This window comes from Poromitra crassiceps, assembly GCF_964638095.1.
Source record: "Poromitra crassiceps genome assembly, chromosome: 30".
In the NCBI taxonomy this organism is placed as follows: domain Eukaryota; kingdom Metazoa; phylum Chordata; class Actinopteri; order Beryciformes; family Melamphaidae; genus Poromitra; species Poromitra crassiceps.
In genome coordinates this window covers 2,286,511-2,312,697 of record NC_139652.1, presented here as the reverse complement: position 1 = coordinate 2,312,697, position 26,187 = coordinate 2,286,511, and the positions used below count along the sequence as shown (strand labels likewise).

The 26,187-nt window shown below is 46.5% G+C and overlaps 1 protein-coding gene across 1 annotated transcript in view; it reads left to right on the top strand.

The window, feature by feature from the left end:
* Positions 1–217: 217 nt before the first annotated feature.
* LOC310800655 (ceramide kinase-like) overlaps positions 218–26,187 on the top strand; it is a gene marked incomplete at its 3' end in the record, with an annotated part of 59,068 nt that continues 33,098 nt past the window's right edge. Inside the window, exon 1 of the mRNA XM_083663276.1 lies at positions 218–407. Coding sequence (XP_083519402.1) covers positions 278–407 — 130 coding nt within the window. The 5' untranslated portion in view covers positions 218–277. The remainder of the gene's footprint in view (positions 408–26,187) is intronic.

The following is a 26,187-nucleotide window of genomic DNA, read 5'->3' as shown; positions in this document are numbered from 1 at the left end:
TTGTTGTTGTGGTGGTGGTGGTGGTACTTTCATCAACAACTCATATTCGCCTGTTAATCGGGGGAGTTGAGCAGTACGAGCTTTGGGGCAGCCCCTGAAGGGAGCCATAAGCCCGGCCCACATCTTCAATGGAGGAGAAACCGCTATCCGTCCAGAATTAGTGCGAGACAAACCGTTGAGTTTGTTCGGTTGTGTTTACCCGGAGAGGCCGCGGAGAGATGCCCGGACAGAGGTGACCCCCCCTGCGGCCTGTGTGTGCCTGTCCTCCCGGGGAGACATGGACCAGGCACGCCTGCTGACGGCCGAGCTGCGGATCAAAAACAGCCCGTATGAAGTGTGTCTGTCCCGGCTGCTGCTGACATGGAAGAGACGCTCTGCTGGAGCACAATACCACCCGTTCAGACTCAGTAAGTTACACACGCGCGCGTGCGCGCACACACACACACACACACGCTTACACACACACACACGCACACGCACACGCACACAACGTGCGTGTGAAGGACAGCTGTTCTGGCCTTTGTGTTCCGCTACGTTCACGCACATACGGGAAATAAGAGCAGGTAGAGTAGAGCGTAGATAGAAGCTTAATAGAACACAGCCTACAGCACACGATGATATAGTAGCCTACACATAAGCCTTATATGCATAGGCTAGTAGCCTACATAATACGGTAGGCTACACATAGCCTACTAAATGATACAGTATGAGGTAGTAGCCTGCACATAGGCTTTAGTCCAGGGATACTCAACTTTGCTTTGCCCGGGGGCCACTTTCGTGAAATGATAGAAGGCCAGGGGCCAGTTAATACACAAACAATATACATTTTTCTGTAGCGGATTGTAGGTTTTTGGGGTGTCAGTGACGAATCAGCGTGACGTCACTTGCCACCCAGAAATGAGTTGTGTCAAACAAACGTTAATATCTCAAAAACTATAGGCTACATCACATCGCTTATATTTTGACATTCTGAGTGAGAGCAGAAGTAGCTTAAGAGTTTGATGTATAATGTCATGTTAAAGTTGTGTGAACTGCGGTTTAAAAATGTAAACAGAGTTACCTGGCTAGAGTCAGACACTCACGCCTCGCGCCACTTGGGCTCCATAGGGTTCCATTGCCGTTGCCACCCAGTGAAGTGGTTTGTTTACCAAAATGCTGCTCGGCTGATCCCTGGTATATGGCTTGAAATATGAGTAATAACATTAACGGCTACGGATAGCCTACAGTAAAGTACAACACCATCCTGTAGGAGTTTGTATATCTATTTTGTAAATGCATAATATGCTAAATAGGCCTTTTCCATTGGCACGTGTGGCCTCGCCAAGCCATGTTGCTGATTTCAGTTTCCGCTATAATTTAAAAGTGCTAAGCTATGGCGTGCCACGCTCCAGATAGACCTTCTTCTCTGGAGTCAGGCCAAAGTGTGCCGGACCCGCCTCCAAGCGGGATGCGGTGACGTCTCGCCAACCTGTGACGACTCCCCCTTCTCCCCCACAAACAGCTGTGTTGCGAGCGAGTGTAGGTTGTAGGTGCAGGTAGCGAGTGTAGGTTGTAGGTTGTAGGTGTAGGTAGCGAGTGTAGGTTGTAGGTGTAGGTAGCGAGTGTAGGTTGTAGGTGTAGGTAGCGAGTGTAGGTTGTAGGTTGTAGGTGCAGGTAGCGAGTGTAGGTTGTAGGTTGTAGGTGTAGGTAGCGAGTGTAGGTTGTAGGTGTAGGTAGCGAGTGTAGGTTGTAGGTTGTAGGTGTAGGTAGCGAGTGTAGGTTGTAGGTGTAGGTAGCGAGTGTAGGTTGTAGGTTGTAGGTGTAGGTAGCGAGTGTAGGTTGTAGGTGTAGGTAGCGAGTGTAGGTTGTAGGTGTAGGTAGCGAGTGTAGGTTGTAGGTGTAGGTAGCGAATGTAGGTTGTAGGTGTAGGTAGCGAGTGTAGGTTGTAGGTTGTAGGTGTAGGTAGCGAGTGTAGGTTGTAGGTGTAGGTAGCGAGTGTAGGTTGTAGGTTGTAGGTGTAGGTAGCGAGTGTAGGTTGTAGGTGTAGGTAGCGAGTGTAGGTTGTAGGTTGTAGGTGTAGGTAGCGAGTGTAGGTTGTAGGTGTAGGTAGCGAGTGTAGGTTGTAGGTGTAGGTAGCGAGTGTAGGTTGTAGGTTGTAGGTGTTGGTAGCGAGTGTAGGTTGTAGGTGTAGGTAGCGAGTGTAGGTTGTAGGTAGCGAGTGTAGGTTGTAGGTTGTAGGTGTTGGTAGCGAGTGTAGGTAGCGAGTGTAGGTTGTAGGTTGTAGGTGTTGGTAGCGAGTGTAGGTTGTAGGTGTAGGTAGCGAGTGTAGGTTGTAGGTAGCGAGTGTAGGTTGTAGGTTGTAGGTGTTGGTAGCGAGTGTAGGTTGTAGGTTGTAGGTGTTGGTAGCGAGTGTAGGTTGTAGGTGTAGGTAGCGAGTGTAGGTTGTAGGTAGCGAGTGTAGGTTGTAGGTTGTAGGTGCCGGTAGAGAGTGTAGGTTGTAGGTTGTAGGTGTTGGTAGCGAGTGTAGGTTGTAGGTAGAGAGTGTAGGTTGTAGGTTGTAGGTGTAGGTAGCGAGTGTAGGTTGTAGGTAGAGAGTGTAGGTTGTAGGTTGTAGGTGTAGGTAGCGAGTGTAGGTTGTAGGTAGAGAGTGTAGGTTGTAGGTTGTAGGTGCCGGTAGAGAGTGTAGGTAGCGAGTGTAGGTTGTAGGTTGTAGGTGTAGGTAGCGAGTGTAGGTTGTAGGTAGAGAGTGTAGGTTGTAGGTTGTAGGTGCCGGTAGAGAGTGTAGGTAGCGAGTGTAGGTTGTAGGTTGTAGGTGTCGGTAGCGAGTGTAGGTTGCGATGCGAAACGCTCATGTCTCTGTGCTGGAGTGGAGAGAGCAGCAGAGAGAGCAGCATATTAAAAGCTTTCCGCTGACAAACTAAAATAAGGGCTTTTATTGTGAAGAGCCTATAGGAAATGCAATGTTTATCCACTGTTTTAGCCATTACTTTTGACCATTAGTGACTACAGCCATATTGATGCTGCTGCTTTGCGACTCAACCGCGCTGGGCTGCCAGGCTGTGTCAGGCCAGCTTTCTGTATGGAAAAACCCCAATAGACCCAAGGTGTCACTCAGCTCTCTCCAACTACAGTCTGAAATACAGCAGGAGAGACCTGATCTCCAGACCCGGGATCATTCAGATCATGTTGCACTGTACAGATCATGTTGCACTGTACAGATCATGTTGCACTGTACAGTTGATTTCCTTTTGTTCCTCTGGCCGCTCGACTACAAAATGCCTTTTAAATCATTCAGAATGGACCGAGGACAATGTGTGAAGTCATCGGTTACTAACTAGTCCATACCCGGGATGTCATCGGTTACTAGTCCATACCCGGGATGTCATCGGTTACTAGTCCATACCCGGGATGTCATCGGTAATTAACTAGTCCATACCCGGGATGTCATCGGTTACTAACTAGTCCATACCCGGGATGTTATTTTGTGATGTCACAAAATCACAGAAGTCAAAGTGGCTCGTTTGGAGGCACTGGTGTGGCTTTATCTGGGGACCTCCATGTTGTTTATATAGCAGCACGTCCTTCATAATCAGAGAAGCAAGGACATCTTCTTTTACATAAGATGGGACCTTTATGACTGAGGACTTATTTCTTGTCAAAACATTATTAGTTATGTAATTAATGTAATCTAAATTGGGGGGAAGTTACAGTTAATTAAATTATGTATTGTATTTCTGAGAATCTTACCTTGCAACCCTGCAACGATTAGTCGATTAGTCGGTCGACAGAAAATGAATTGTCAACTAACTATTTTTCTAATAGTTTAGACTCATTTTTAAGAAAAACCAAAATTCCCTCGTCCAGCTTCTTAATTGAAAATATGTTCTGGTTTCTTTACTCTTCTTTGACAGTAAACTGATGATCTTTGGGTTGTGGACTGTTGGTCAGGACAAAAGAAGACATTTGAGGACGTCATCTTGTGCTTTGGGGAAAAAAGTGATGGTAATTTTTTACCATTTTGTGACATTTTATATATTAAACAAGAAAATAATGACTGAGTTGCTGCGGGTAGGATGAGGGCTTATTAAACTGAGAGGCAGTGTAGGACAATGCAATTAATCACATTTTAATTTCAATTACAATTTTGGCTTCCCACAATTTTGAAAATAGGATAATCGAGATAAAACAATGACTTTTTAGATATATTTTTTAGTTAGCCTATTTATTTATTTATTTTTATATTAATTTATTTCGGTTTCAATATTTCAGTTCAATATTTAAAGAAAATAAATCCAGTCAATGAGTACTTGCATTAAATAATCATGATCTCAATATTAGTAAAAACAATAATCGTAATTATGATTTTTGCCCTATAATGCAGTGTTCCGCCCGCAGATATCTGGATACTATCTCAGAAAGCTGTGGAAATGACATGTCACATTTACATGTCAGACATCAGTGACTTACAAAGTCGGATAAAATTCCTCCATCAGCAGTTTTCCATTGAAAAGAGTGCAGAGTTAGCACTATATTGAGTTAGCACTATAGAGTTAGCACTATATTAAGAGTTAGCACTATATTGAGTTAGCACTATAGAGTTAGCACTATAGAGTTAGCACTATATTAAGAGTTAGCACTATATTATATATAGAGTTAGCACTATATTAAGAGTTAGCACTATATTATATATAGAGTTAGCACTATATTAAGAGTTAGCACTATATTATATATAGAGTTAGCACTATATTAAGAGTTAGCACTATATTATATATAGAGTTAGCACTATATTAAGAGTTAGCACTATATTATATATAGAGTTAGCACTATATTAAGAGTTAGCACTATATTATATATATTATATATAGAGTTAGCACTATATTATATATACCGTATATTAAGAGTTAGCACTATATTATAGTGAGGTCTCCAGACCATAGTTCAAGCAGAAGGCCACTCACGCGTAATCCGATCTCAACGTGGTCAAAAAATCCTAGTATGACGTCTGCTATGACGTCAAACATGACGTCAGTTAATCCTCATATATATAGCAAGGGTTCTACGTCACCTCTCTCTCTCTGGCCGATCATAGCAGCAGCAGCAGCAGCCCACGGCAGTCCATCTCCCTTGAAGCCGGCCTCCGAAGCGTTGTTTTGCACCAGATCCGCAGACCGAATCAGCACCCACGGGCCTTCTCTACCCGTGGATATTCCCATTCCTGGCATGTCGAGTTCCGAGCCGGAGTAGCCCACGGACCGTGACGGCAGCTTACATCGGTCCCCTGTCCCGGACCGGCCACGGAGCGTACTTGCCTTCCGAGGTGTCTGACGAGGACGTTGGCGAAGCGACCGGACCACGGGCTGCCAGCATGGCCCCGACGAGAAGGCCCAGCGCGCGTTCCCGTGGCACGGGGCGCGCCACTGCGACGGCCCGTGTATAACAGAGGACGAAGCGCCGCGCCGTGGACGCCCAAAAACGCGTGCGAGCGTGCCGGAGGGAGAGGCCGCTCGGCGCGGACGTGCGAGAGGCCGCGGGCGAAGACCAGTGGAGGCGGCTGCCCCGAGAGCCGGGAGCCGCCGGGGAAATGCAGGCCGCGGTCCATGGGGCGAACGGCTCATTCTGGCGGCGACAGCTGAAGTGTAGTGCAGCTTGCTTTCCCTTCCAAATCCAGCGACGTAAGGTGGTCCATTCACGAGGGGAATAAGCACTCCCAGGAATACATGGACGATAAAGGTTTAACGTTACATGCAGTTGAGCAGAGGGTCGCACTCGGCAGTAAAACCCGCATCCATGTAACGCTGATCCATCGGGTGTCCTGTTCTTTCTGTCACGAAGACTATAATCCACCAGATCACATGACGTTTTGTCATCAAGTCTTTAATCCACCGTCACACTTCAGGACATCCTCTTAATCCAAAACAGAGCGTGAAAAGTAGCTGTCTCTCTCCTTGCTGTTGTGTTTGTGAAACGGAGGCTTATGGTAACCAGAGACCTTTTATTGTAAAGATGCGACAGCACACAGCCAATCCGCCATTTTGGAGACTAAGCTTCTGCCCCAGCAAGGAGCCGTATTCCAGGCCAAAATGGCCGCAGCGCTGTTTTCAAAAAGGCACTATATACTCTTGCCTTCTCATTCTCAATTATCTTTGCTGTTACACGCAGCTGAGTTTGTTTATTTTCTACCTCTGGGTCCCCAGTGACCCCACGTGACTGATGGTGACTGATAAATTAAATTAGGAAGCTTCCGTGATGATGACAATGATAATTTCTTAACTTTAGCCGATCTGAGGGGGTTCATTTGAACAACAATCTTAAAAAAAAAAAAAAAAAAAAAAAAAAAAAAAACGGTGTAAACTCTACCACGATGGCAAGAACCACGCGGGCAGAACCTACCCCGCCTTCCTGGAGCCCGACGACACCTTCATAATACCAGACTCAGCCGTAAGTCGCCAAAAGTCGAGAGTGCCTGCCGCAAAGAGCTGTAAGTCGCCAAAAGGTCGAGAGTGCCTGCCGCAAAGAGCTGTAAGTCGCCAAAAGTCGAGAGTGCCTGCCGCAAAGAGCTGTAAGTCGCCAAAAGTCGAGAGTGCCTGCCGCAAAGAGCTGTAAGTCGCCAAAAGGTCGAGAGTGCCTGCCGCAAAGAGCTGTAAGTCGCCAAAAGTCGAGAGTGCCTGCCGCAAAGAGCTGTAAGTCGCCAAAAGTCGAGAGTGCCTGCCGCAAAGAGCTGTAAGTCGCCAAAAGGTCGAGAGTGCCTGCCGCAAAGAGCTGTAAGTCGCCAAAAGGTCGAGAGTGCCTGCCGCAAAGAGCTTCCCTCGGGCTTTGACTAAATAAAGCGAAGCTGACTGACAAGTTATTTGGCCTGTGATCTGACTATTCTACCCAGCGGGCATCTCAGCCTGCCTATTTCCGACGCCTAAGCGGAAATCGCTTCTGGCAAATGGCCAGCGGGAGTCACAATAATAATAATAATTATAATAATAATAATTACAACAATAATAATAATAACCACGCAAGGGGCCATTCTAACACCCCTGGCCCACGGAGCTTGTCTGAGCATCAGCTAGAATGAGTGTTACTGCATAACTTCGGACCGAAGCCAGACGGCCCAGGGAATGCTGACGTCTTTCCGTGTTAAGCTACCCGGCCTTAATACACCACCTCCTGTTCTTAACGAATTTCAAAGTAAAATGCCTCTGGCATTTCTTCAGAAGCAGAATCAGAATGACTAAATGATCCAGAGGGGAAATCGGGACAGGTTACAGTAGCTCGCTCACAGTACACACATAGCTTAAAATAAAATAAACAGTAGTAAATGCAACGCAAATGCAATATTAAGCAATAAGCAGAAGAAAAAAAAAAAAAAAAAAAAACACAACATAGCATAGAATAACTAGTAAATGCGCTAGAAGCAAAAAATAAGTGGAATGTCTAAGTAGCAAAATACAAAACACGTCAGGTAAGTATACATTCCGTGTCAATTATCATTATTGCACCCTGGACTATATTAAGTCGGCTTGCCCTATACGCCACACGTGGCTCAGCCAGGCACAGTTAACCTATCGGCTGGCTCAGTCTCAGGGAGACTGAGCGTCTCCGAGGTGCTCTTTAAGAGAGGCATTAAATAGACTAATGGCCACAGGCAGGAATGATTTCCTGTGCCTCTCCGTACTGCATCTAGGTGGAATCAGTCTCTCACCGAACGTACTCCTGCGTTCGACTAGCACGCCGCGGAGTGGGCGCGAGTCATTGTTCACGATGGAGCGTAGCCTGGACAACGTTCTCTTCTCTGACACCGCAGCCAGAGAGCCCCGCTGCCCCAGCACACAATAGCATACAGGAAGGCACTAGCCCCCTTCTGCCCTTTCTCGTTCATGGCTCACTACGTCAAGCTCAGGCCTCGGACCGGCCCCTCGGCTCCCCTGCTCCTCATCGCACCCCGTCACCACACGACAAGATCCCGGTTCACCCTGCACCTCAAGCAGACGCTCCAGCAATGCAACCCCCGACGAAGGACTACTCCAGCCACTCCTTCAGGATCGGAGCGACCACCTCGGCCGCCGAGCAAGGAGTGCCCTCCGCCTCCCTCCAGCAAACGGGCCGCTGGCCCTCATCGGCACATCGTCATCGCCCGGAACAATTCCCCCTTCTGCCCCTTCTCGTCCATGGCTCACTACGTCAGGCTCAGGCCTCGGACCGGCCCCTCGGCCCCCTGTTCCTCATCGCACCTTGTCACCACATGACAAGATCCTGGTTCACCCTGCACCTCAAGCAAACGCTCCAGCAATGCAACCTCCCGACAAAGAACTACTCCAGCCACTCCTTCAGGATCGGAGCGGCCACCTCGGCCGCCGAGCAAGGAGTGTCCTCCGCCTCCCTCCAGCAAATGGGCCGCTGGTCGTCATCGGCATTCACCAGCTACATCCGCCCGGAGCAGGCGGCCATACTGGCGGCCCAAAGAACCCTCCTCCCTTAAATCGGTGAGCATGGCAACAAACAATGTCCCGGACTTCCGTGCCGATGAAGAAAAATGTCTCGTTGGTGGTGGCTCCCCGAAAGCACGGCGCCAGCAAGGCGCAGTAAACTCCCCGGCTCATTTTTGGGGGGGGAAAGAGAAAGAGAGAGCAGAAAGTCAGGGTAGTCGCGCCAAGGCAGCCAAGTAGGCCAAGCCGGGAAGCGCCAAGCTAAATTCTAATGTACCAAGATCGAAGGCCCGACCGAGTTGGGAGCGCCGGCCGCAAATAGCCGTTAGCCGCTAAAAGGTCGAAGGCCGGAAAAGTACAATCGCGAAGCGCCAAGGCGGCCAGGTAGGCTAAGCTGGGAAGCGCTATCGCGAGGTGCCCGACCGAGTTGGGAGCGCCAGCCGCAAATAGCTGTAAGTCGCTAAAAAGGTCGAAGGCAGGAAAAGTACAATCGTGAAGCGCCAAGGCGGCCAGGTAGGCTAAGCTGGGAAGCGCTATCGCGAGGTGCCCGACCGAGTTGGGAGCGCCAGCCGCAAATAGCTGTAAGTCGCTAAAAAGGTCGAAGGCAGGAAAAGCAAGATCGAAGGCCCGACCAAGTTGGGAGCGCCAGCCGCAAATAGCTGTAAGTCGCTAAAAAGGTCGAAGGCCGGAAAGTACGATCGCGAAGCGCCAAGGCGGCCAGGTAGGCCAAGCTGGGAAGCGCTATCGCGAGGTGCCCGACCGAGTTGGGAGCGCCAGCCGCAAATAGCTGTAAGTCGCAAAAAAGGTCGAAGGCCGGAATAGTGCAATCGACTACTGGCGCCTGCAGATCTCAATTAACCTCCGGTAATCAGATCTTCCTTTTGGGGGATCTCCTAGCCCATGCAGGCGCCCTCCTCTGCCTCAAGAGCAGCGCCACTGGCCAATGGAGTCAAGCGCCAAAGCATTTGCCATGCACGCCGATTGCTAAATAAAGTTTGTCTAATCCTACCAACTGGCCTCTCCTGATTGAAGTGAGGTCTCCAGACCATAGTTCAAGCAGAAGGCCACTCACGCGTAATCCGATCTCAACGTGGTCAAAAAATCCTAGTATGACGTCTGCTATGACGTCAAACATGACGTCAGTTAATCCTCATATATATAGCAAGGGTTCTACGTCACCTCTCTCTCTCTGGCTGATCATAGCAGCAGCAGCAGCCCACGGCAGTCCATCTCCCTTGAAGCCGGCCTCCGAAGCGTTGTTTTGCCCCACCCACCTCCCCAGTCCACCACCAACGAGTCTTGACTCCCGATCCCCCACGGGGGGGGGGATCTCCTAGCCCATGCAGGCGCCCTCCTCTGCCTCAAGAGCAGCGCCACTGGCCAATGCCTCCTCTGCCTCAAGAGCAGCGCCACTGGCCAATGGAGTCAAGCGCCAAAGCATTTGCCATGCACGCCGATTGCTAAATAAAGTTTGTCTAATCCTACCAACTGGCCTCTCCTGATTGAAATATATATATAGAGTTAGCACTATATTATAATATATATAGAGTTAGCACTATATTAAGAGTTAGCACTATATTATATATATATATTAAGAGTTAGCACTATATTATATATATATTAAGAGTTAGCACTATATTATATATATATATTAAGAGTTAGCACTATATTATATATATATTAAGAGTTAGCACTATATTGCTGACATTGGATGGGGCCTAGAGTGATCATGTATTATAGGAAAGTGTGAGAGGACGACATCAGAGCCACGGACAAAATGGAGATTTTTTTCTCCCCAATGAGCAATCCTGAGAAGTGTTAGTGAGAGAATCATCTCCTCAGATCAATCCTGAGAAGTGTTAGTGAGAGAATCATCTCCTCAGATCAGATGAGAAGTGTTAGTGAGAGAATCATCTCCTCAGATCAATCCTGAGAAGTGTTAGTGAGAGAGTCATCTCCTCAGATCAATCCTGAGAAGTGTTAGTGAGAGAATCATCTCCTCAGATCAATCCTGAGAAGTGTTAGTGAGAGAATCATCTCCTCAGATCAATCCTGAGAAGTGTTAGTGAGAGAATCATCTCCTCAGATCAATCCTGAGAAGTGTTAGTGAGAGAATCATCTCCTCAGATCAATCCTGAGAAGTGTTAGTGAGAGAATCATCTCCTCAGATCAGATGAGAAGTGTTAGTGAGAGAATCATCTCCTCAGATCAATCCTGAGAAGTGTTAGTGAGAGAATCATCTCCTCAGATCAGATGAGAGGGGAAATGATCATTTCACATATCTTAATTTGTCTTGTTCTCGAGGCCTCTGGGGTTAAACAGATTTCCCCATATTTCTTAAGATTATTCACTTCTTCTCCCAGGCTGGAATAAGTAGCATGACACCGGATCTCATCCTGCACTCCTACATTTCCTGATCAAATGCCCTTGTTTCTAAATGCATTGCTCAGTAAGTGCTCATTATGCTGTACTAGAATAGGATCCAGGCTGCTTCAATTCAAAGACATTTTCCTCTCCTTCTTCTTTTATCACCTTTTTTCTGATTTTCTCCCTAATTGTACTTGGCCAATTCCCGCTGCTGTCTGCTCTTTGCTCCACCCCCTCTGCTGATCTGGCGAGAGTTGTGTAGACTAGCACATGCTTCCTCTGATACATGTGCAGTCACCAGCCGCTTCTTTCTACCTGAGAGCGAGGAGTTTCACTGGCAGGACGTAGCACGTGGGAGGATCACACTATTCCCCCCATTTACCAATAAAAATGGAATCAACTGTACAATGTGGAATACTGCAGGATTTGCCATAATTCAGTTTTCGGGAGAAGACAGAACATTTTGTGGAGAGGAAGAATGAGCGGAGGTCACTCCAGCGTGTTACAAAGCCGTACGTCACTTCTATTCACAAAAGCTCACATCGTCAAAGCAGCAGAAATTGCGCACTAAGACCTCAATTCAGAGCAGAGCAGGATCCTAATGACTTTTATCACTCGGGCGATGAGCTGTTTAGCAAATTCTGTCAACATACATACCCGCAAAAATACATGTGACGATCACTTATTCTCTAAAGCCCATGTGAAAAACACCAAACTCATCTGCTCCGTGTGTTTTCCCCCTAATATTTTATTTTCCAGTTTTTTTAGGGCACAAAAGAACAGAATCAAACAAACTCAGACGCAGGAAAAGAAAACAAAGAACAAGCCATACATATATATCTATATATTATATTGCAATGTGGTGCTAGCAGCCGCCTGAGGGGCTTATGTGCTTGTGAGAGATGTTGTGCATGGGATCCCACGCAAGGGGTCCATGAGAAATCAGCTGGGCGAGACACCTGTCGCTTTTAACCTCATCAACGTAGGCCAGAAACGGCTCCCAGATAGTTGAGAATCTTTTAAGAGAGTTGGTCCTCTGGAACCTGAGTCTCTCCGTCCGTATAACTGAGACCATGTCCGTCAACTACAGCTGAAAAGAAGGTGGACAGGGGGGACTTCCATTCCTTCAGAATGAGTTTCTTGGTGATTGCCTGTGTCAGAGACTGTTGCACAGCCGTAGGGAGGAGCAGAGAGGATTCTGAGCAGCCGAAGATGGCGAATTCCGCCTCCGGCTGAAGGGTTATTTTGCAGGCCTTACTTAGAGGATCAAATATTTTGGCCCAGAATCCAGATAGTGAAGAGCAAAACCAAAATGCATGGGGCAGTGTACTCTCTCTGACACCTGACACCTATCACATGTGGTAAGACAATATAATAGAATGTTTTGTACAGTCATCTACTGTATTTCTGACTTGAAGCACTTGTTAAAAATAGTGCACTGTTGTGTTGCAACATTACATTGACTGTTATATCTTATTACATTGTGGACATTCATTCATTCCCACTTATTAGACACTATTTCTGATGGTAAAATGAGCGTAAAAACACAGAGTTCAGAAAAATTTTAATGGAATTTGGGAGAAAATAAAATGGGAATTTGGGGGGGAGGGGGGAGTTCTTGACTCCTCCAGTCAAGAACATAGGGTCTGCACCAAAATCACATCCAGTCAAGAACATAGGGTCTGCACCAAAATCACATCCAGTCAAGAACATAGGGTCTGCACCAAAATCACATCCAGTCAAGAACATAGGGTCTGCACCAAAATCACATCCAGTCAAGAACATAGGGTCTGCACCAAAATCACATCCAGTCAAGAACATAGGGTCTGCACCAAAATCACATCCAGTCAAGAACATAGGGTCTGCACCAAAATCACATCCAGTCAAGAACATAGGGTCTGCACCAAAATCACATCCAGTCAAGAACATAGGGTCTGCACCAAAATCACATCCAGTCAAGAACATAGGGTCTGCACCAAAATCACATCCAGTCAAGAACATAGGGTCTGCACCAAAATCACATCCAGTCAAGAACATAGGGTCTGCACCAAAATCACATCCAGTCAAGAACATAGGGTCTGCCTGGAAAAATATGGAATTTTAAAATGGACAGCATGCAGGAACCCTGCCAATCATCTTACATATTCTGATATCTGTGGCTGTGAAGAACAGTCTTCATCTATACAGTGATATGACCTAGTTAGCAGGGGCAAGATGTCCATCTGTGTAGATCACATTGAACACCAGACAAAATCTTCAAAAGTAATGAAGGTCTGCAAAAAGTATGCTATGTTTCAATTCAAACTGTGTAGGAGTAACGCTCTGTTTCTGCTCCAGGTCTCTGTGTTGTTAGGTTCCCTCGCAGGCCGCACTCAGGTAGGAGCTCTTTCCCACAATGCAGTGGGCCGACCTCTGCTAACTTTGTGTTAACGTGCTAACCTGCTTGTGCACTAAACAATGTAGACTAACTAGACTAATGTTGGGAATTGATATGATGTTATCAATGTCAATTCATCAACGATTCCTTCTTGAAGATTCGATTCCTTAACGATTCCCTAACTGGTTGCTTTGATGTTTTCTCTCTTTGTAGCAACCCAAAAATACTGAGTCTGTAATTTAATTCATTGAAATTCAGCTGCCGATCGCAGATTAGAATGAATGTAAAGATCATTAACGTTTCTTGCCATATGGTTTTATTATTGTGCTACTCACAATAGCCTTGAATCCGGATTTAACAATAAGCCCCACTGAACTGAACTGAGCCCATTGTGTTGCCTGAGCCTCACAGCCCAGGGAGAATGCAGAGAGAAAATTCTTTAGCAAATGAAAATTTGACATTTTGTTCTATATATATATATATATATATATATATATATATATATATATATATATATATATATATATATATAAAAAGGAGGAATCGGTAACGGGAATCGATGGGCAAACGTGTCGAGCCGGTCGGTTCTGAAAATAGAACTGGTTCCGAACAGAACCAGTTCTGAGGAGTTCTTTCCAAAATGCTACTGTACATATCCGTTGTGGGAATAAAAAAAAGAAAAGTCCATCACTAATCTTTACAGTAGAGCTCGACAGTGACCGCCCACATTTCCGCAGCTCGGGTTCCATTAATTTTCCATCAGAGAATTCCCTGTTAATTTTCCATCAGGATAGATAAAACATTTCACTTAGAGCAAAAACAAAAAATCACCCAAAAATTACACCCCCCCCCCGCCTCCCACACACACACACACACACACACACACACACACACACACACACACACACACACACACACACACACACACACACACACACATACACACACACACACACACACACACTTGGTCTCAGGGTTAAAACTCTTTATATAATGCTTTTTTGGAAACATCTATGGATAAAATGAATGGGGAATTCTTGTTGAGCTCTATAAGGAAACTCTGTAAAAGTCTTCCTGCTTTTGTCAACCACTGACTATCCAAGTTGTCCTCTAAAAACAGATTTGTTTGAATTTGTCCTTATCCACTCTAATCCTATACAAGTAGGTGTCATTTCTTTTTCTTCAAAGGGTGGACTTGACATTTTGGAACAAAACTCATGTTTTCAAAAAACTAAACTGCACTATGTGAAGTGAAGCTTGTATGTGCAAAGGTATTATCATTTAGTGTGATTCTTATTGTGTCCACAATGGCAAAGACCTTGGAAACATGTTTTCCTGAGTAGAGTCTAGTCTAGTGGCAGTGTGCTGTGTGTTTTTGCTGAATGCTACCAGTAGCACTATAAGCTGAATTGGCATATTTGTCATAATTGCTGCAGCTTGTTCACTGTGTAGGTAAGTATATTATTGGAATATTATGATATTAGAATATGTATTATAATACATTTCATTTCGCAGAACAAAATGAAATGTGAGTTCACGTGACCGGCTACTTTACCAGGCTATCTACTATGACCCTTAGAGATGCGCGGATGAGCTTTTATGCCATCCTAATCCGCGTGTATTTTATTTATTTATTTATTTATTTATTTATTTATTTATTTATTTATTTATTTCAGGGACAGTGCAACATTAATGAACATTTGTATGTAAATGTGCCGGATTGTAGCCTTAGCTAATTTCCATCCGTAGTCCCTCGACAGGTCTAAGAGGTAAGGTGCAAAAAGTTTAAAAAGAAGAAGAAATAGAAAAATTAGTGCATACATAGGGCAACTGACAGGGATACGATGTAAGTGACATATAAATACATATGGGGTAAAGAGGAGAGGAGACATACATAGTTAAATAGGCATTAATGTGCAGGGAATTTACATCAATTTACATCAATTTACCAGTCAGTTACCACACACACAGAGTTTGTGTGTGTGGGGGCGGGGGTTGTTGGTGAGGTCCTTGGTGGAAGGGGTTTCCGGGTCTTGTTGGTGAGGCTGATGGCGGTTGGGAAGAAGCTGGTCTTGTGGCGGGTGGTTCTGGTCTTGGCAGACCTCAGTCTCTTGCTGTGGGGGAGTGTCTTAAAGAGTTTGTGGCCAGGGTGGGAGGGGTCGGCCATGATCTTGCGAGACCGCTTCAGTGTCCTGGCTGCATGCAGGTCGCATCCGATTATCCTTTCAGCGCAGCGGATGATGCGCTGAAGTCTGTTGATGTCTATAGCCATAGCATTCCCTGTTAGCGTCACCGGCTAACCATCACCACAACCCGGGAAACCCGTGTATCTCTGAACTCCCGCGAGACCCCGTGACTCTCGTCTCTTAAAGGGCCCGCGGCAACAAGGTGAATGTCTTAACAATATCTCTGCTGTGGTACCGCCCACCACAGTGATATCTATGAGTTAAAAACGTGACCCTCTTCACCTGCCATGTCTCACCTTAAGAGAATGAGAAACAGACCTTACACTCAGGTGGGCCGTCTTTGTCCTGCTAGTGTATGTCAGTATGTCAGCAGCGTTTGTTTCATTCCATGGAAATGGATCCATATGTTACACTGCCTCCCTATTGTTGCTGTTACTGTGCCGCGTGGTGTCTCCCCTGTGGCCCGGGGGTGAGAGTGTTATGTAAGCTGTTGAGTGAGTCACACACACACACACACACACACACACACACACACACACACACACACACACACACACACACACACACACACACAGTCACTGATGATACTGATATATAGATATATATATACCGTATATATATATACTGTATATACTAGGGGTGTTAAAAATAATCGATTATAAGATGCATCGCGATGCGGACGTGCACAATTCTGCATCGATTCACAAATGTCAAAAATCGATTATTTTTTATTTTTTTATTTTTTATTTATTTTTTTATAATCAAATAAAATATAATGGAAGTACATGCAGTTGTTTATTTTAATTATGGATCATAATACAATGCAAAAAAAGAAAGTGAGAAAAAATAAATCATGTATTGGGGAAAAAAAGTGATGCATCGATTTAAGATGCATCGATAATCGTAATCGAATCGAATCGTAGCCCTCTGAATCGTAATCGAATCGTGAGGCCAGTGAAGATTCACAGCCCTAGTATATACTGTATATATATATATATATCAGCCATATATATATATATATATATATATCAGTATCATCAGTCGCATCATCAAATCAGAGGGGACCAACACTAATAATAATAATAATAATAATACATTTAATTGATTGAGCGCTTTTCTAAAAACTCTGGGACGCTTTACATTACACGGGTTAAAATATCAGCAACACTGACTGGCTGACAAAAGAAAGAGGTCAATATTGGCGTGAGATACAGATATATCACTCTCACCCTAAAACCTGTGACTGTGGAACGTAGCCGAAAAAGAGCGCAGACTTTCAGTCAATCTTCCCTGGATAAATAAAAACTGACCAAAGTCAGTGGAGACACCAGGGGATGGTATGTGAGAGAGTGAGTGTGTGTTTTTGCTTCAAGGCCTGTCCATTAAGGACAACGTAAGACAAGCCGCTCCTAAATGTGAACAGATTGGACCTCTCGTCGGTGATGGCAGTAATGGCTCTCTGGTGGTGATTTTATTTTATTTTTTATTTTACCTTTATTTATACAGGGAGAGTCCCTTGAGAGCAAGCTCTCATTTACAAGGGAGCCCTGGTGGACAAAGAACATATACAGCAATTACAAAATTACAGGTTAACACAACAGACAATAAAAAGCATCAAGAGCATAATTAAATAATTTCAAAGAAAACATGAACACACCCTACGAGGAATGCTTTCTAAAAGTGCTTTAAAAGAAGCAAGCGGGATCAAGTGATCCATTTTTAAGTTTTCCTGGAGCACATTCCATTTGTTGGGGGCGAACCAAGAAAAAGCGGTCTTTCCTTGTTTGGTTCGCACCCGTGGGACAGACAGTCTGATATAGGACCGCGATCGTGATATCAGTAATGGCTCTCTGGTGGCTGTATCCCAGGGTTTTGTCAAGGTTGAACCGGCGTTTCCTTATTCACAGCTTGCAGGCCTCCTGCACCTAAACCCTCCAGAGACGACATCATTAGCCTGGTTTAGCCCGCACACAAACAGCCGTCTGAAGTCATGCCTCTAATGGCTGCAACACATCAAGCCAACTTCAAAGAACTACGAAGAACTGTTGCGTCGCCTGTGTCAGGGCCAGAAAGTTGCACTTGAACACACTGCAGAGCAGGGTGGGAATTAGTAGCCTGGTAAACCGCCCGTCACGTGAACTCACATTTCATTTGGTTCTCCGTGACGGTCTGGACCCGCACAGGCAGTTAAGATGATTGGTCGAGCCATGCCGGCTCAACGAATCAGCGGCGGCCGTAGGCGGGCTCTGGCTCGTCTGGGCAAGTAGTGGGTACATGGTCTTTGTAGTTCTTTTCACTCATCAGCATGGCTGCCGCCGCGGAAGTGACAGGCAGTCTGAATGAAATTGAATGTAACGTTCCCAATTCTATGTATTAAATTCTAAAAAACGACCCTCAACATTTGGGAAGGCTAAGCCACACAACTAGTTCGTTATAATCTAACTAAATGCTTCGAAGGTGACTTTACGACCGCGAGGACTCAATCAATGAATACCACGGAGATCATCCACAGGCACCTTCCGCGATCTGATTGGTTGAAGTTAACACCCACCAGCGGTGATAGACAGATGGGTCATCCAATCACCTGCCAAGTAGCTTGGACAAAGTGCCCGCCTCCGTCAGCGGGTCTGGTGACTTCAAACCCAGATCGACTGGTTTAGTGAAACCTATGTGGAGCTATACCGTCCATCTGGCAGTGTCAGGTTAGGGAATTAGGGCTGTGAATCTTCACTGGCCTCACGATTCCATTCGATTGCCATTCAGAGGGCTACGATTCAATTCTAAAACGATTATCGATGCATCTCGATGCATCTTAAATCGATGCATCACTTTTTTTCCCCAATACATGATTTATTTTTTCTCACTTTCTTTTTTCTCACTGTGTGGCTACTTTTAAAATAAAAGTGCATTTGGAATTGCATTGTATTATGATCCATAATTAAAATAAACAAATGCATGTAAAAATGTAAAAAAACATTATTTTTTTTTATAATGGATTTTTGAATCGATGCAGAATCGTGCACGTCCGCATCGCGATGCATCTTATAATCGATTATTTTTGACACTCCTAGTGGGAATTACACATTCCGTTGCCCCTCCCACTGGCCGTGATGCCCTGAGATCCCTAAGGTCACCTTGGCAGTGCCCTGCTAGCTGCTACCAGCCTGCTGCTGTCAGCTGCTTTCAAAGCATCAGTGGTCTCAGTTTAATGTAGCTGCTCTATGCAAAGGATGTGTCATTGGCTCATTTTAACACACAATCCAGAAAGATCTCTCTTCACCATGTCAATAGACTCTATTGTCATGGTGAAGAGAGCATCATGAATAGAGCGATGGCCTTTATGCGCTGGCATGTGACCTTGTGCCCTAAAACAAATTGTGACGCCAAAGGCCAAATGGCCACGCCCCTAAAATTCCCCGAAATTCCCGCCCTGCTGCGAACACTACAGCCGATGACAGAGACTTTTCAATATAGAGACAGTCCAACTTCCAGTCACTCCCTGTATCTGTGTCACGTGGGTTCTGCCCATGGTTTGCCACTGCCACGCCCCCTTAGGCAGGGGTGAAAGTGGTTTGAATTTCTTACAGGAACTATAGCCTACTACCCCAACCTTCATCGTTTCATATTGTCCTCCTCCCGCCCCCAGCTTCATGCATCCCTGAACACACACATCCATTTTTTGAATGCCTGTATCCTATGGTGTAGAAATTAGAAACACTTGACTATATGTAGGCTATAGTGAATTATTTAGGCCTGTTTAAACATTACAACAACAGACTATCCTATGTGGACTATCATGTGTGATTTCAACTCTCCTTTTTGACCAAAACATTTACCACACACTGAACAATTAAATTGTTTCTCTCCTGTGTGAACTATTATGAATAACCGCGGTAGGCTACATTGTATGCTTTGGTGCGATGTAGGATTTTGTCTTTCAATAATAATATCCTCATTGCAGCCTTGCTGTAGTTGTTGGTGTTGTTGCGGTTATTTGACTTTCTGACCACCGCCTCAGTGCTTATTATGAGGCCAGAATAACAGATGCTGCCCTTGGCCATTGGGAAGGCTAACCATTTACTTTTGGCTTTATTGATTGTGTATGATTCAACTTTGTATCTATGATTTTATATTATTGCATGTTTTTGTAGATTGTTGGGACTTCACTGGCCTGGAACAAACTGCTGGACTGGGGGGAATGAATAGCTGTGCCAAAAAAAGAAGAAGCTAGGCCTATGTGCTGTAGCCTATTGTATTTTTAATTTTATATTTTTTATATTTTTCATTTGCAAGTTCAACTGTCAGCTGAGCTCTGTTATTGAAGCTTTGGCTAAAGCCCTGAATTTTACAATGATGTTTTGAAATAAATATGTTTAAAAATCATTTGTGTGTTAAAAGCTTGTGCTACGTTTTCATTAGCGTTAATATATTACAGTAATTTATTTTCAATGTCCGCGCAAGAGCAATTTGGTTAGGCCTAGTAAAATCGCTGGGCTGGGCGCAGTGTTTGTGGTGTGGGAAATGTGTTAAAAGCTTGTATTACGTTTTCAATAGCGTTAATACACTAAGGAAGGTATGTGACCATCATTCATTTCAATGTCCGCTCTCAAGAGCAATTCAGTTGGTTCATGAAATCGCTGGGCTGCGTGCTGTGCAGTGTTTGTGGTGTGGGAGATTCCAGCTGTCAAAAGAAGACAAAAGACTTGCTCCTGGCCAATCCCGGCGCTTGACTGCTGCGTAGGCGGGCACAGGGCGTGGTTTTGGCTTAACCTATGTGGGTTTCGAAATAACGCAGTATGGACAGACAGCCGAGCAGCAGCGCAATCGGATTTTGATTGACAACAGCTGCGTGTCTTCCAGGAACGCCGTTCAGGCACAGAATTTCTTAACGGAACTGAGTTCCGGACGGTTCCGGCCCACTTTCACCAGTGCCCTTAGGAGACTTGCTCCAGGTCCCAGGTATATTGGAGGTAATGGGAGAAGTGAACATGATCACAGATTCTCACAGATTATTTTTTAAATATTAGCAATTCATAAGGTGGCCACAAGAGCACCATCTATCACATGGCGGTGAAAACACGGATTGACCCAATATCACATCAATGGCGGGGAATGAGTTCAGTGTTTCCCCTACCATTCTACAGGCCTGGCGGGCACGACGCCCCCACCAGGCCAAAAAAAGAAATGCAACCCCCCCCCCCTCCCCCAAAAAAACAAAACAAAACAAAAATACAATACAACAATACCGGTGTTGACAGTGTTGACAGTAATAGAAGATGCCAAATCATTCAAAAACAAGGAACATCGTATCAGGGTCCGGCGCTGTTCCAAAACGTGTCAATGTGTGTCGTTGCCTGGGAAACGCACATCCCATAATACAACTGTTCGCATCGCATCCCATAATAGGATGATGATACTTGGGATGCCATTGCGAACATAGATGTGAACAGGTTAGCTAAAAGTTTAGCGTCGCCAGCGACGGCCCCCACCGTTGCGGTCGGGGTACGTTTCGAGATCCCTCCAGGCCTGAAAAGTGTTCTAGGGGAAAAAACACTGGAGTTAATGGGGAGGAAATAGTCACAGTATAAACTTCTGGATTGGCCAAACTGCAGAGGCTTCAATTATTTTCTTCAGACTTCAAACTGGATTTGTGAACAAATCACAAATGGGTGGGTGGGGGGGTGTTCCAACTCCCATGGGTCCACTAGTAATAACAACAATAATAATAATAATATGAAATGGGATCAGGCTGAGTCAATCTGTCCGTCTGTCCAACCTAAGTCACACCTGCCATCACTCCAGATCTTTAAGGTATTAGATATTTCATATGAAAAGACGTTATTTTGTTTTTGTCATACCTGAAATAACGTCTTTTCATATGAAATATCTAATACTGTAAACTAAGTCAGACGTCATGAACCTTTTCAGATTTTTAAGGCTTTATTATGCTGGTAATTTCTCCCGTTAATCTCCCGACTTCATACAAAGCAAAGGGTGTTTCTGTGTTGGGGATATGTGTCGTGGTACCTGGCAACCCGACCCAGAGGCAGAGGTGAGCATGCTTAAACGACCCTGCCTGACGTGCGTCCCTCATCATGCTCTCGCTCAGCAGCTCACTTTGCTGTTCACTGAAAATAATGAAACCAGTCTCAAGAAGAAGAAATACACTTCCACATTTCAGTCCACTTGGTTACTTTACTTTACTTTACTTTATTTCATTTGGCAGACGCCTTTCTCCAAAGCGACGTACATACAGAAAATAACAACCATAAAATCATGTAACATACATAGTGGAAACAGAGATAAGGGAAAAAGATAAATACAATAAAAGCCAACAAACAAATAAACAGACAGTTGAAGGTACGTGGGCAGCATGTTAAGGGTGATGGAAAGGGAAGGTTAGGGGGAGGTGAAATGGAGGGAAAAGAGATGGGTTTTTAACCGATTGCGGAAGATGGGGAGAGATTCGGATGTCCTGACTAGGGGGGGGAGCTCGTTCCACCATTTGGGGGCGAGACAGGAAAAGAGGCGAGATTGAGAGCGGCCCCTAAGCCCGCGAAGCAAGGGGGGGGCAAGACGGCTTGCGCTAGTGGAGGGGCGGAGGGAGCGGTGGGAGGGTTGGAACGTGACCAAGGTTTGAAGGTATTGGGGGGCAGTTGAGTGGACAGCTCTGAATGTGAGGACAAGGGTTTTGAATTTGATGCGTGACAGGATGGGGAGCCAGTGGAGGTCACGGAGGAGGGGGGTGACGTGAGAGAATTTGGGTTGGTTGAAAACAAGGCGGGCAGCAGAATTCTGGATGAGTTGAAGGGGTTGGATTGCAGAGGAGGGGAGACCGGCTAGGAGAACATTGCAATAATCAAGTCTAGATAAAACCATGGCCTGGACTAAAATTTGGGTTGCTTCGGAGGTTAAAAAAGGGCGGATCTTTCTAATGTTAAAGAGGGAGAATCTACAGGAACGTGCCAGTGCTGTAATGTGGGCAGAGAAAGATAGTTGATTGTCGATGGTGATTCCGAGATTTTTGGCAGATTGGGAGGGGAGGACGGTGGTGTTGTCGATGGATAGGGACAGATCAGATAGGGGGGAGTCGTTGCAGGGGAAGAAGAGGAGTTCGGTTTTGTCGGGGTTGAGTTTGAGATGGTGAGACGACATCCAGTTGCTAATATCTTTGAGGCAGGCAGAGATACGGGAAGAGATATTAGAGTCGGAGGGGGGGAAGGAGAGATAGAGTTGTGTGTCGTCAGCGTAGGAGTGATAGGAGAACCCGTGAGAGGAAATGACGTGACCCAGAGATCTCATGTAGAGAAGGAAGAGGAAAGGACCTAAGACAGAACCCTGGGGAACACCCGTGGTGAGAGTGCAGGGGTCCGAAAGAGTTCCTCTCCAGAGGACCTGAAAAGAGCGAGTAGATAGGTAGGAGGAAAACCATGAAAGTGCAGAGCCGGTGATACCAAGGTCGGATAGGGTGGAAAGTAGAATTTGGTGGTTGATGGTGTCAAAAGCAGCTGACAGATCGAGAAGTATGAGAACGGAGGAGAGTGATGAAGCTTTGGCGGAGTGAAGGGCGGAGGTGACAGAGAGAAGAGCTGTTTCAGTGGAGTGTGCAGGTTTGAAACCAGATTGAAGGGGGTCAGAGAGGTTGTGAAGGGAGAGATAGGAGGATAATTGACCAGATACTGTGCGTTCGAGTGATTTGGAGATGAAGGAAAGGAGGGAGACGGGGCGGTAGTTGTTGATGGTGGAGGGGTCGAGGGACGGTTTCTTGAGGAGTGGTTTGATTATGGCTGTTTTTAGGGCAGAGGGGAAAATACCAGAGGAGAGGGAGGAGTTGATGAGGGAGGTGAGATAGGGAGCAATGTCAGGGGAGATGGACTGAAGGAGGGGTGAGGGGATGGGATCGAGGGGGCAGGAGGTGGCACGGGCTGAAAGAATGATTTTGAGGAGATCATCTGAGGAGAGGGGAGAGAAGAATGACATGGAGGCAGGAGGTTGTGAAGAAGAGGAGGTGAGAGAAGGGGTGAGGAGGGATGGTGAGGGAAATGATGAGCTAATGGCAGCGACCTTATTGATGAAGAAGGAGGAGAAATCGTTGGCAGAAAGGGAAGAGGGAGGGGGCGGAGGAGGCGGATTGAGGAGGGACGTGAATGTCTGGAAGAGTTTGCGGGGATTAGAAGCAGAGGATTGAATAGTGGAAATGTAGAAGGAGGATTTGGCAGAAGAAATGGAGGAGGTAAAGTTGGAGAGGGAGAGGTGATAAGCGGCGAGGTCATTGGGGTTGTGAGATTTTTTCCATGTTCTTTCTGAGGTGCGGAGTCGGGAGCGGTTGGTGCGGAGAGGTTCGGTGAGCCAGGGTGCAGGGGGAGAGGGGCGGGCAGGTTTGGTAGAGAGTGGGCAGAGGGAGTCAAGGGCAGAGGAGAGAGAGGAGATGAGGGTGAGTGAGGCTTCATCGGGGGATAGGAGAGAGAATTGATCGGCGGGGGGGAGGAGGGAGAGGGTGGCGGAGGATAGGGATGAGGGTGAGAGAGATTTGAGGTTGCGCCGGGAGGAAATGGGGAGAGAAGGGGGAGGGTGAGAGGTGGGAGGGGGGATTGGGAGGGAGAAGGAAATGAAGAAGTGATCGGAAACATGGAGAGGGGTGACTGAGAGGTTGGAGATGCAGCAGGAACGGGTGAAGATGAGGTCAAGGAGGTTACCGGCTTTATGGGTGGGAGGGGAGGAAGATAGTGACAGATCTAAAGATGAAAAGAAGTTGAGAAAGGGGGTAGAGAGAAGAGTTAAGTGTGGGATGTTAAAATCTCCCATGAGGGTCAGTGGGGTGTCTTCAGGAAAGAGGGAGAGGAGGGTGTGTAGATCTTCAAGGAATGTGCAGAGGGGTCCAGGTGGGCGGTAGATGATGATTATGATAAGTTTGATGGGAAGGGTAATAGTGACGGAGTGGGATTCGAAGGAGGAAATAGAAAGGTGGGAAAGAGGTGAGACAGAATAAGACCAGGTGGAGGAGATAAGAATGCCCGTGCCACCCCCGCGTCCGGAGGGTCTGGGGGTATGGGAGAAGGAGAATGCAGATGAGAGGGCGGCAGGAGTGGCAGTATTTTCGGGGGTGATCCAGGTTTCAGTGAGTGCAAGAAAGTGAAGTGACAGAGAAAGGGCGTGGGCAGATATGATGTCCGGTTTATTGACAGCAGACTGGCAGTTCCAGAGACCTCCCTCAATATTAAAAAGGTTGTTACAGAGTGGAGGGGGGGAGGGGGAGGAGGGGACGGATATGAGGTTGTTAATATTAATGCCTTTTTTTGAAAAAAAATTCGGCAGGGTGAAGGTAAGTGGGAGGGGGGCGAGGGCGGAGCAGAGTAGGGATAGGTAGAGCAGTAATGGGGGAGGGGGAGCAGGGCAGGGGAGTTTTTCTGTGTTTAGGTAGATGTTGGCTAAAGGTGAAGGGGGAGGGCGGGGGTGGGGGGGGGAGCGAAGTTGAAATAAACAGTGCAATAATGGGGAGGGGGGGAGTAGGGCGGGGGAGATTTGCTGAGATCAGGTTGGGATGGATGTTGACTGTGGATATGGGGGGGATAGCGGGGGAGGGGGGGGCTGGAGTGTTTTGTTGAAACTGGCCGGAAGTGACCAATAGGGGAGATGGACCTGAAAGTCAAGCGCGAGGGGTAGCGGACGCTTTGACGGCCAGGGCACGATGGAGATTGGCAGCAAGCATTTGTAAGCCTAGCATGCTCGGATGAAGTCCGTCGGGAGAATAAAAAGAGGAGCGCTCCCAGAACAGAGTGAAATTGTGGATGAAAGTGATGCTGTGAGTGATGCAGACGGAGTGGAGCCAGGTGTGGAGAGCGAGCAGGCGACTGAAGTACATGTCGCCGCGACGGAACGTTGGAATGGGACCAGAGAGGAAAATGGATTTTCCAGTGTTGTTGAGCAGGCCGAAAAGAGTGACAAAATGTTTTTTCGTCAGTTCAGACTGTTGCTTATTGACATCGTTGGACCCAATGTGGACTATTATTTTCTTTATTGTTGGCGGCATTGTGACTATGATTGCTGGGAGTCTATTGATGATGTCCGTCGTGGTGGCACCGGGAAAACAATGTGTGACTGTGTTAATGAAGCGGAGATTCCGGGTTATGGAGTCGCCGATTATCAGCACAGTGGGAGGTATGAGACGGGGCAGGAGGGATGGACGCGAGTGAGAAGGATAAGCGGGGGGGTTTGTGGATGAGACGCGGGAGGGGGGGAGGAGGGTATTTGACAAATTATTACTGGATGATGATGGTGGGATAACGTGCTTGGAGAGAACAAGTGCTGGAGGAGCGGACAGAGGGGGCGATCTGGGGGAGGGACAGGGAGTGAAAACGAATTTAGCAGAATGGACGAGAGGGATGCGTCGGGATGATGGGACAGTGGGGACAGCAGGTGGACTGGACGTGGATGGAGGAGATGTTGTTCCTTCACTTAGAGAGGAAAACCTGTTGTAAGTGGGCAGTGGGCGGTTCTCCGGTGGGGAACGGCGAGGAAGGAGTTTCCCACCATGATTGCCCTTGCCTGCTGATTTCCACAGCTGGTTCTGAGCGGGGGTGGAGTTTGATAGGACTTTGGGCTTGTTACCTAGCCACTCGTATTTGTCAGTCCGGGAGATATCAATGTCTGGGTCCAGAACAGTGTCTGCCAGGGCTGCAGAGATGTTAACAGCGGCAGCGCGACCCACAATAATTAAAGAGTCGGAGTCCAGCTCGGCAGTAGGTGGAGACGAGATCGGGATGCAGGATTTGACCAGGGAGTCCATGAACATTTCTTCATCTTTGAGCTGGTGGAGCAGAGCTACTCTCTCCTCCAGCTGGGATATCCTGGCGTCATTGTGATG